The sequence below is a fragment of the Equus quagga genome, unplaced genomic scaffold (assembly GCF_021613505.1).
Source record: "Equus quagga isolate Etosha38 unplaced genomic scaffold, UCLA_HA_Equagga_1.0 73442_RagTag, whole genome shotgun sequence".
Taxonomy (NCBI): domain Eukaryota; kingdom Metazoa; phylum Chordata; class Mammalia; order Perissodactyla; family Equidae; genus Equus; species Equus quagga.
Genome location: NW_025802777.1, coordinates 6723409 through 6735617, shown reverse-complemented (window position 1 = coordinate 6735617; position 12209 = coordinate 6723409). Strand labels below are relative to the sequence as shown.

Below are 12209 nucleotides of genomic sequence, written 5' to 3'. Positions count from 1 at the left end.
GATCAGGGTGTTGGCAGGGCTGGTTTCTTCTGCGGCCTCCCTCCTTGGCTTGTGGGTGGCCGTCTTCCGGCTGTGTTCTCCCGTGGTCCTCCCTCTGTGCATGTCTGGGTCCTAACCTGGGATTAGGGCCCGCCCATATGACTTCATTTTACCTTAATTACCCCTATAAAGGCCCTGTCTCCAGATACAGTCACATTCTGAGGTACTGGGGGTTAGGACTCCAGCATAAGAATTTTGGGGGGACACAATTCAGCCCCTAACAGGGACTTTCTTTTCCTATGCCTGCGTCCTTGCCCAGGTAATGGGCACAGGCCCTCTCCCGAGTTTCAGTTGGATAGGCCGGCTTGGGCAGCACAGGACATGGCCCCAGGGAGGGCCGTGGGACCGGGGCTTCCTCTTCCAGCCTCCTGCCCTCCAGGCTCCACACGGATCCCACACTGGCCGCTGCTGACCTGGGACTCAAGTCCTTCAATCCGATCACAGCTGGAGCTGGCCCAGTGGTTGTCCCAGGGGTGCCGGCCCACTGGGCAGCCTTTGCTGCCTCCCTTCCATCCACCACAACTGGATGTGGCTGGAAGTGGCCAGCGGCTCTGTTGACCCACCCATCTGGGCCCCTCAGGACTCCAAGGCCGGAGGGGGAGCCTGGCCTCCTCTTATAGCAAGACGTAGAGACGCATCTGTCTCTGCAGTTGATGGGGTAGCTGAGCACAGGAACAAAGCAAATGGCGGCCAACACCCCGGACCAAAGGGAGGTCACTGTCCCCTTTTCCAAGGCCAAGCTCGCTCCACACTATGTCCAAAACCAAGGAGTCCCTGGGGACGGGGTGCAGGGCTCTGCCAGAGGCCTAATTGGATGCAAGAAAGCGGTGGTTCTGGAGAACCAAAGTCAGCCAAATGGTTTTCACACATTCTTCAAAATATTGTCTTAACCAGGAGCAGGAATCCACAGGGTCTGAAGGAAGCACAGCCCCCAAAGAAAGGGAATTCAACACCTTCCAGAAAGTCAGCGTCATGAGGAGAGGCAGGGCCCAGCAGTCCAGGCTTCGGGGAGCACAGGCTTCCAGAGGTCAACAATGGGGGGGCGCGCGGGGATGGCCCTGGCACCTCGGCCTCTGGGTCAGTGTGGGCCTGGGCATTCCCAGGCGAGCTCTCTGAGTCAGACTGTGCCAGGGCTTTCTCCAGAACCTTCTGGAAGGCAAAGCGAACATGGATCCTCTAGGGAATGCCTTTGACCCTCCCAGCCCGTTCTGCTGATGCTCATGGCCTTGTGGGTGGAGGGGAGGCCCTGGCAGCCCTGCTGAGGGTGGGCTCCAGCATCCACAGTCACACGGCCTCAGGGAAATGGGGCCCCGGCCAGTGCCTGCCTCCATGGTCTCCCCGCTCTCTTTGTGAAGCGTTTGGGAGACGCTTTCTTGTATATGGGGGAACCAGCAGAGGGCTGTGCTCCCTTGACCTGTAGGCCCTGGGGGTGGGCAGGGGGCAGCCCGAGGCACAGGCAGGGAGGGGATCACTGTGGGTGGACTTGATGCTTTGTGTCGAGGACGCTGGGCAGATTTCTTGTGGAAACGATGTTTTGGAAGAACCGTGGTGTCCACATGGCCAGTCGTCCAAGGTAGTGGAGAACTTCACCTAGCTCTCTAGGTAGGCCCCGGTCCACTGTGGGCCAAGCCCATATCCCAAAGAAAACAGTCTGTGTCCGACTAGCAAAACGTCTCAATGTCACAAAAAGGCTGAAAGCCTGAATATGTGGTCTACAAATTTCAAGCAATAACTGTTATAGAAAAATTACAGGACAGCTTGTATAGACTCGTGGAGAACATACTCTAAATGACACGTAAGAGTCACAAGCTTATGGGGCCAGGCACAGCCAGGTGAGTGTATGAATGGGCAAGTGTAGGGCAGTAGGGAGTGGTAGAGCCTGTGGCTAACTGGAGACCACGTGACCCATCCAAAGACATTCCAAGTACAACACTATGCCACCAACAGAGCACATCTGTGGACACACGTGGTGCATGGGATACCAGTTTGCAATCGCTCTATAGCTGCTATGGAACAGGGACAAAGATCATGAGATAGAAGATAACTTTGAAAGGAGTTTCCAATCTATCATGAGGAGTTTTAATTGACATTACAAGGGCTGCTTCCACTGCCGGCCTCACTTGCCTCTGGACTGGAAATGGACAATGGGGTTTAATTCAGACACAGACCCTTTTTAGATGCTGCCCTTCAAGCAGAGTCTGGAGGTAGAAGCAGCTAGAAGTGGCTTCGTCTTGCTGACGGAGGTGTGGGGAGCCTGTGCATTAAGGGGGAGTCAGAAGCAAGGACACAGCAAATAATCCTGGAAAGCACAGTGCGATCTACACACTGACTCCTGGAAGCAGTTTGGGACATTTATAAGAGTAGCTTGCCTCTTCTGCTTTGTGCCAAATGGGACTTGATGGGTCAGGCCGAGCCCATCTTCCATGGTCAGTGTCCCTTTGGAGACATTCCACAATGTGACCCTTGTGGAAATTCCTCCCTAAGGTGCTTCTCTCTTTCCCAGCACTTTCCATGCCTTCTTAGCACCAACCTGCTTCTGGGAGCAGGTGCAGAGCATGAGGTGGGGGCCGTGCTGAGGACGTGCGAGCATGCGGAGGCCCACTCCCCAGAGGGGCACATAGTTGTCTCTAATCTCACCAACTGCACTTCCTTGAGGCCCCACCTGGCGGAGGAGACAAGAGCCAAGAGGAGCACAGGGACTGCGTTTACCGTTCTTTCCCATGGGGCGTGCATTAGTCCTGTGGCCACCGCAACAAAATACCACGAACTGGGTGGCTTGAAACAACAGAAATTCATTCTCTCACACTTCTGGAGGCCAGAAGCCCAAAACCAAGGTGTTGGCAGGGCCAGGCTCCCTCTGGGCTCAAGGGGAGAATCCATTCCTTGCCTCTTCCAGCTTCTAGTGGCTGCTGGCCTTCCTTGGTTTGGGGCTGCATCCTCCCGTCTCTGCCTGTCTCCCTCCATATGTGTGCGGGTGTCTTCTCTTCTGTCTCTTATGGGGACACTTGTTATTAGATTTAGGGCCCACCCTCATCCAGGATGATCTCATCTTGAGATCCTTAATCACATCCGCAAAGACTCTTTTTCCCAAATGTGGTCACATTCACAGGTTCTGAGGATTAGGACAGGGAACAGATCTTTTTTGGGTACCACTATCCAACCCACGATAGACATTTCTGGTGTCATTTTCAGCTCTTAAAATTCAAAACAGAAATAGAAATGATGCTTGAAGCCAAGGTTTACTTTCCTCCCCAAGGCTGGCTCCTAGCCATGGCTTTGCGTCCCGGAGGAATTCCAGAGGAACCAGGAAGGCCACCTACTTTTCCAGATAGCGTATTTATGGAACTAGAATTTCCATCCCAAGGCTTGGAAAACTGTGCCCACTATCTTGCACCTAGGCCTGGGTCACTCTGATTTCAGAACCATCTTAGGCCGTGATGTTGGAGATACTGTGGCATCAAGGTGCAAGAGGCAGCACCTCTGCGCTCAGGAGCTTAGGGTTTAGGGGCCATCTCCTCCCCGCCCCCGTCATCACCACCATACCTACAGCCTCCCTTTATAGCGCTCTGGCCTGAGACCATTTCAGGCAGCTAATTAAGAACGACAGACTGGACGGGGAGCTGGAGCAAAACGAAGAATGTTGTGACTAAGTGTCTAGGATTTCAACTTGGATTAATACGTTGACTATTGCCATGGGTCATAGGAAAGCAAAGAAAAGAAATTCTGTGTCTCTGTTGGTTTGGTCTCTGTATCTAAGCCTCATCATTGCAGAGTCAGGGAGGGTCAGAGAGAATCAAATCTCTACAACGTCTGCCATCTGCGTCTGAATATAAAATATCTGGAATAAACGGGCTTCACTGTAGCCAGCTCTAAGATGATTACAGATGGGTTTCAGGAATGTTATAAGCAATAAGAGGAAGTATAAAGTACGAGATAAGAAAACGGAAAAGTATATGGTCTTATTCCTAGGGGCTTTGCAGACGCAGCTAGGAATAGATTTCCGAGCTGAAGAGGTGAACAGCCTTTCTCTTAAAGAAAGGAGGAATTCTTGGGAAATCCACAGTCGGGACCTCAGTTTGATCATATTCCATCTGTTTTGGGGCCATAAGCAAATTGGTTAATTGAGTCTCCCTTAAAAGTTGGCCCGCTCCCACCCCCATATGCACCTACACCCAGAGAACCTTCTGGAGGCTCCTGCTCCCGCCTCCCACAGTGGCCAGTCTGAGAAATAGGAATCAGAACATCTGAGCTTGGGGCCCAGCTGAGCTCTCAAGATCTGTTGGCCCAGCTTTCCTGCTGAGGTCCACCTCCCACGGTTGTCGTGAGGGTAAAATGAGGCAATGTATTCGAAAATGAACTGGAAATAGAAACGGTGTATTTTTTTTGTTAAAAAGGCAAACTGCTGAGGGAGAAGCATTGTGAAGCCTTTCTCTTTCCTGCTGCCTTTGTCTACACTCTTCAGCATTGGGTCTTGTTCCTGCCAAGTGAGTCCACTGAGGTGCAGATGTTAAGCCAGGGCAGAAAGGAGCTGCTCTCTGCACTGTCCCAGAGAGACTGGCCTCCCCACCTGGGCGAGATGGTTGTTACACAGCAGGACTGCCAGGTTCATCCCTGGCTTCATTCCTAAACAGTGTGCGCAGGGCCTGACATCTGTTCCATTTCCACTTCTCAACCCCCATACAAACTGCGTGCCCATGGAAAAAATAACTAATTTTTCATTCTGATTATAAAACTAATACCTCCTCATTGTTGGAAATTTAGAAAATCAAGAAAAGAAAACAAAAATGATTTGTCACTGTATCAGTCTGATAATGAGACCTAATATGCATTGGGCCCGTTACGCACATCGGCCACGGTTCTAAATCTTCACGTGGGGTACCTAATCCTCACAACAACCAGATGATGTAGGGACTATGATTATCTTCTTGTTATAAATGGGGAAACTGAGGCACAGGGGGTTAGGAGCTTGTCCAAGATGACACAGTTAGTTGGGGAGATGTGTGTATGTGTGTGCATACTTTTTCCTCATTAGGATTATACTCTCTGCAGTTCTGAATCTTGTCTTTTCTTCATTTACTATTATATCATACACACTCCCCAGATACACATTCTTATCAATCATTGTTTTAACGGTTGCATAGTACTCCATAATTTATTTACCCTCCTTCCTGTTGGTGTACAGTGAAGTCTCCCCTCCCTTTTTTCCTGGATTAGAGGCAGGACTGCAATGAATCTCTTTCCACAGGAGTCTTTGTTTGCATTACTCAAATTCCCAGGGGATCAATTATTAGAAGTGAAATCAGTGTGTCAGTGGGTACGACCTTCCAACTGCTTTCCAGAAGGACCACACCAATTCACACTTCCATCAGCACATCATAGATTAGCCAGCATCGCCCATTGTCATGTCATTATGTCTTTGAGATAAAATTCACCATTTCTACCATTTTCAGTTATTTGTAGTATATTTACAATGTTGTGCAACTGTCGCCTTTATCTAATTCCAGACCCTTTTCGTCATCCCTCGAAGAAGCCTGGTACCCATTAGCAGGCACTCCCAGCCCCAAGCAACCACTGATCTGCTTTCCGTCTCTACAGATGTGTCTCTTCTGGACATTGCACATAAATGCAATCATGCAATATTTCTTTCTTTTTTAACGTTTACTGATTTGATGGATGGTATCTAGCTTTGAGTTAAACAAATGAGGTCAACATTTGTTAATCATTCATGTTTGTCCTTTGGTGAACTGTTTGTTCACGGTCTTTGCCTGTATTACTTTTAGAGTCTTAGTGTTTTTATCAGTCTGTATGCACTCTTTATATATTAAGGCCGATAAGTCCTTATCATATTGGCAGCAGTTTTTCTTCTGCACTAGAATATTTTGCTAGGCTGTTAAAGTGGATGATAAAGAGCCACCTCAATGTGAAAAGAAGCCACAAAAGGCCATGGAGAGCCCAGGGAGGGTGTGGGTGGAGAGCGAGGAGGCTGTGCCTAGTGGTACAAGAGGAGAGCTGAATTTCTGTCTGTGAGCCTCCAGGGGTTTCCTTCAGTGCCAGCTGGTGCAGTCACAGACTTGGCCCCTTTGGCCTCCTCCCCAAATCCCTGCTCAGGCGCCTGCTGGTTAGGGCCCTGGGGCCAGCCCTGCCTTGAGAAGCAGGAATGTCCTGGAGCTGCAACCTGGGCAGCCAGGGGTGCCTTTTCAGACTTTCGCCGGCCTTCCCTCCCTGGAGAAGTTTAACCCAGGCTTTCTTCTCTTTACTGCCCACCCCAAGCTGCTGGCACTGTCCTCCCCTCCAGCTCTCCCCTCTGCTCCCTCGCAGGCCCTGAGGGGGTATCAGCTGGTTTATGTGCACACCGAGGCTCTGGAAATGAGCTGCTGGGCAGCCCAGAATCTGCACCCATGCATAGAAGATGGGCCCATCAGCCTAATTTTCAGGAACGACACAGTTAAGCAGAGGTTTTTCCTACAGGAGCAACAGAGGAAATTAACGGGCCCAAAAAAAACTTGGGTTAATGAGAAGAAAACATAAATGGCAATAGAGTAACAAACAGGCTCACTGTGAATACACACATGTTCTGGGGAACAGCAGATATCGGCAACAATTTGACGCTTAGTTGACTGCACTTAACTTACTATTTTGTTTAAATAAGTACACCAACCCCCACCCCGCCCCCCGCCCCGATTCCGTCCCTCCCCCTCGCCCCCTCCCCCGCCTAAGGGTTTGAGGGATAATAACATAATCGTGGCGTTTTGAAAACTTAAAGAGTAAATCTGAATTTCTCACTGTGCCAGGTGCAAACGTTGTTCGGCGGCTGTTTCCCCCAACGAAAGCAGTGACTATTAAATTAGAGTTCTTAACAAGGAGGGAGAGATTGCTCTGTGCAGCCCTCGACACGTTTGGCAAAAGTCTTGCGTGCGCGTGCGTGCAGGTGTGCGCGCGCACGCACTACGCACAAGCATGCACCTTCCTGCGGAGAAAGCCCACCCGCTCTGTGAAGTTCTCCAAGGTGTCCTTGACCCCAGAAAGGTCCACAACCAGGGCTGTAGGTCATCAGTGGGGGCAGCGTGCCCAAAGGCGGAGCCTGCTAATTGTGCCTCGGGATTCATGTCACCTTGTGCTTGCAGTGCTGGTGAAGGGCCAGGTCACCACCAAGTACTACCGGCTGCTGTCCAAGCTGGGCGGCTGGGTGTGGGTGCAGAGCTACGCCACCGTCGTGCACAACAGCCGCTCGTCCCGGCCCCACTGCATCGTGAGTGTCAATTATGTCCTCACGTAAGTCAGACGTATTTGTTCCTCTCCTTGCTCTCTCCTTCTCCCCTGTCCCTCATCAGATCGCCCGGATAAGCACCATCTCTCTCTCTCTCTTTCTGGAACTGTTCATTTGTCTCCTGTTTTGTTTTTAGTTGAACAATCTGGTCGTTTGGGAAGGTCCAGACTATTTCTGTACTCATCTTAAGGGCTAGGTGCTAGGCTGCGGTGGGAACACGGAGGAGGGAGCCCTGCTGGGGGGCATGGGTAGCTTAGGAAGGGATCAGAGAGCCCAGATGAGGGGTATGGGTGGGCAGAGGGCCCTGGGGGGCCTGCTCCTCATCTTGAGCAGGACAGAAACAGCATGCATGGCCCCGACCAGGAATGCAAACTTGTGCTCTCCCTGCCCACAGACATTTGGGTCACCCTGCGTACTCCACTGGGGACAGGGGTTATCTCCCATTTTTTCCCTGTCTTCCTATATAGCCTGTTGCAAATGATGGTAACTATTTGGCCCCTTTAAAACCCCAGAAGGTCAAGTTCAGTCTCAAATACTTTTAAGACCAAGATAAGGAACAGGACCTGAGTCTACCTGGGACCATCTATTACTCTCTGGCCACCGTGGCTATTGTATGTTAAACCCCCGTGCACCCAGCTCCGGCCCTGAACTTGAGATCCTTGCAGTTCCAGCAGCCCCACCCTGCAGGGTCCTCGTGTGTGTTCTAATGCGGTAGGATTTAGGCTGTCAGTTCACTGGTGGAATGACTGCCAGGTCCCTTGTTTTTGTTTGTTTTTAGAAGTGGAGTGATTTTAACAGAACTGTATGGGAGAAAGCATTTTAGCCCCTTAATGATTCTTCCTGAGCAAACAGGTGGGGGCTGGTACTTTGGGCGACTTGCCCTCCCATGAACAGGACCACGCCTAGCTGGCCTTTTAGGGCAGAAATGAGCCCCTGGGAGCCAGGCTCCTGGCCCTCAAAGGTTACCCCACCCACGCCTCCTTGGGTCCTAAATAGAGAAGCAGCCTGGCCACAGATACTCACTGATCAATAGTGTTTCTTTCCTAGTGGTCCAGGGTATCCCCAGGAAGTGTGTTTGGGGCCTTATGGGATCGGAGAGGGCCCCCGCAGCCTCCCGCTATTCCTGCCAAATAGCATGAACCGCACTCAGCATTTCCTGGGGTCGCCGAGCCCCGGGGCTGTGGAGCGGCTTTTATGAGGGTGAGACGTCCTTCCCTCACATCCCAGCTCCATGAATGATACACCGGAGCTCTGCGAATGACCCGGCTTACGGGATGGTGCCAGGAAAGCCGGCGTCCCCCACAGCCGCTGGACGTAACTTGTCCCACTCTTGCTTCCCAGGGACATTGAATACAAGGAACTGCAGTTGTCCCTGGACCAGGTGTCCACATCGAAGTCCCAGGACTCCTGGAGGACCACCTTGTCTACCTCACAAGAAACTAGGAAATTAGCTAAACCCAAAAATACGAAGATGAAGACGAAGCTGAGAACAAACCCTTACCCCCCACAGGTAACACACGTGGCCTGCAGGGGCGGGGGCGGCTGACGTCTGTCCGGGGGGTCGGGACACCCGGGCACTTTAAGGAATGACAAGCCTCTGATTGCCTAGCAGGGGTCTCCCTGCCTGGAAGGTTCCCTGTGGAGCAAGGCAAAATCCCACTGAGACGTGCCGCCCACATGACATCTGGGCACAGTGGGCAAAGCAAACTTGGGGTGGACCAGTCGGGTTTAGGGAAAAGAAGACTAATTGGAAGGCTAGAGTCCCCGTAAATGTGGATCAGAACACCAGTGCATTGTGTTTGCATAGCATTTTTTTTTTAATGAAAACCTTCCCTCTTTTTTTCTTTTTTAAAGTAATTTGCAACCTCTCAGAAATAGCAAGTGGCTACGTGCATCTGATGTGTTGTCAGCTGGGGGCAGAGAGTTCTCGTTCCATCCAGGGGGCGGGTCACTGGGGTGCTGTTTGCCATGCACCTGTCCCCAGTGGGACCTCGGTGTGGTGGCCAGGGTGGGTCCAGCCCTGGGATGGGGTTGGGCACTCTAGGATTGGTTCTTGTGAGGCTGGAGGGCAGTTTACCACCGGCCCCTTCATCCGTCTTCTCCGCCATGCAGCAATACAGCTCATTCCAAATGGACAAACTGGAATGCGGCCAGCTCGGAAACTGGAGAGCCAGCCCCCCGGCGAGCGCTCCGGCTCCCCCAGAACAGCAGCTCCATTCAGAAGGCAGCGACCTTCTGTACGCTCCATCCTACAGCCTGCCCTTCTCCTACCATTATGGACACTTCCCTCTAGACTCTCACGTCTTCAGCAGCAAAAAGCCGATGCTGCCGGCCAAATTCGGGCAGCCCCAAGGATCCCCGTGTGAGGTGGCACGCTTTTTCCTGAGCACGCTACCACCCAGCGGCGAATGCCAATGGCATTATGCCAACCCCCTAGTGCCTAGCAGCCCGTCTCCAGCTAAAAGTCTTTCTGAGCCGCCGGTGAACACTGCTCGGCACAGCCTCATGCCAAACTACGAAGGTGGGTCATGTTTGCACGGGGGGAGGGGACAGGACTGTGAACAGCGGCCGTGGCGGCGGTGGGTGGCAGATGGAAAAAGGATCCTTACACTTTGGGCAGACTTTTCCTTTTTCTGCTTCTAAGTAGGAATTGCTACACTTTCCTGCTCTCAGTGCGAGTGCTGATTAAAGCTAGCTGACCGAGTCCGTGCGCCTTGTGGGCACTAGTGACCGTGTAAAGGGCAGAGGAAACCGTGTTCACCACCCTCCATAAAAATCCTGGCCTGCTTGCTCCCCAAAAGGGAGACAAAGTGGTTTTCAGAACCAGCTCCCGTGAACCGAGAATGCCCCAGTTGCATTTATTTTACAAGATTACTTTCCACCCCACACAAAATGAATATGAATGTATTCTCATATTCATATACTATATTTTCTTCCCATGCCAGTTTTCAGAGTGGGGAAAACAGTGGTGGAAGTTCATGGGCTCAGGGACAGAAGTGCCACTCACCAACCCAGGGCAAATAACATAAACCGCCCCCAGGACTCAGTTTCTTCATCTGTAAAAGGTCCTCATAAGCGGGGGGATATGCCTATCCCAGGGCTTGGCACATAGTAGGTGCCTGCCCAGCACATGCTAGTTCAACAACAGAGAGACAGGAATGGCTTTCCAGCCAGCTCCTCCTGGTGGCGGGCAAGCAAAGGTCCTCTGTGGAGGTGCCACCAGCTGCCCCAGGCCCAGACAGACTCCTGTTTGCTCACTGGGCCAACCGCAGGCAGAGGGTAGAAGGTGGGGGTTGAGGGTTAGCTGTGAGAGGTGTACTGCTGTTTCACCCAGACCTAACTCCTGCTCGGAGTGTAGACCAAGATGGTGCAGATGTCCTGTGGGGCCACTAAGTGCCAGGTAAATGTTCCATGCCCCAGAAGGGAATCACCCGCTTGAAGAGGTGGGCTGCCTGGAGCCCCCGCTCCCACCTCTAGCTTTCTGTCTCTCTTTGGAGGGAGTAGGGCTCTGTGCCTCCTCACGCTGCTTTGGGACTCTCTCGCTGTGTGCTGTGCCCCAGGCTTCACGAAGCTGTGAGATACATTTCGTCTCCGAATACGAGCAGAGGACTAGAGCACGGGAGCGATCTAACCCTCTTGGAGATCCAGGCCGTGTTTCTCAGAAGCAGCTAACTTAAGAAAAGAACAGACCAGAGGCCGGGGCACTGCAGCCCTGCCCTTTGGCCTGGACATGGCCCAGCAGCCACTGGTTCCTCAGATTAGGATCCCCAATACCAGTCAGGGCAGTGGGTCCCTCAAATAACCCAGGAAGGGATCTCCCCCAACAGCCAAGGCAAGAAAGACAAAGCCAAGGGTTTTGAGAAAGCTGAAAATATCATCCACTTGAGATTGACTTGAAGGACTTATTTTTCTGTGTGTGTGGAAGTCGGCCAATGATAGAACACACCATATTTGATTTTTTAAATTATTATTTTGAAAGTGAAAGAGGTTAATAACCACCTCATTTGTCACACACTTGGTAGAAAAGGGACTAAAGGTGCTAATTTGGGGCAATTTGTGATCAACTTCTTAGTCTTTCTGGTATTAAAGGTCTTAAGGTAAAAAACATAAGGAGCTAATCGATTGCAGGCATCTCATTAGGGAGGGTGGTTATTGCTTTAATTATGACAATACTAAAGGGCAGAGTGATTATACTCCACCCTCCCCACTGAGGGATAAGCAAAAAAGGTCAGGGCAGACTGGGGCCACGTAAACACTAGGCCCGTGGAAGCCTCTAGACCAATATGGTAGCCACTAGCCAGGTATGGCTATGGAGCGTTGAAATGTGGCTAGTGCAATGAGATGTCCTCTAAGTGCCTGCACTGCATTTCAAAGACAGAAACAATAAAATACCTCAATTTTAAAATACTGATTAGACAGTGAAATAATATTTTGGATGTGGTGCATTAAATGAAGTGTACTGTTAACCTCACTTCCACCTGCTCCTCCTCGCTCTTTAATGCGGCTACTAGACCATTCCAAACTTCATCTTGCCACCGGACAGCGCGGGCCTGGGACGCACGAGGGGACGGGGCGATGGCGGCTTCGTGGGTGGAGCGCGTGGGCGGCGCGGGTGGCGGGGCACCGAGGGGTGGTGATGGTGGCGGCGCCCGGGCCCCCCGGGTTGGTGTGGCATTGGGCGTGTCTCTTTCCTTCCCCGCGCGCGGGCGTCTAACGTGTCGCCTGTCCCCGCAGCGCCCGCCGCCGCCGCCGCGCGCAGGTTCGGCGAGGACACCGCGCCGCCACCGCCGCCGCCACCGCCGCCGCCGCCGAGCTTCCCGAGCTGCGGCCACTACCGCGAGGAGCCCGCGCTGGGCCCGGCCAAGGCCGCCCGGCCGGCCGCCCGGGACGGGGCGCGGCTGGC

General features: G+C 52.3%; 1 protein-coding gene across 1 annotated transcript in view; it reads left to right on the top strand.

Moving 5' to 3' along the window:
- The window catches only part of LOC124234384 (single-minded homolog 2), a 48135-nt gene that overhangs the window by 34528 nt on the left and 1398 nt on the right, over positions 1 to 12209 (top strand). The window contains exons 8-11 of the mRNA XM_046651747.1: positions 7164 to 7311; positions 8648 to 8816; positions 9419 to 9827; positions 12041 to 12207. Of these exons, the coding sequence (XP_046507703.1) occupies positions 7164 to 7311; positions 8648 to 8816; positions 9419 to 9827; positions 12041 to 12207 (893 nt within the window). The remainder of the gene's footprint in view (positions 1 to 7163; positions 7312 to 8647; positions 8817 to 9418; positions 9828 to 12040; positions 12208 to 12209) is intronic.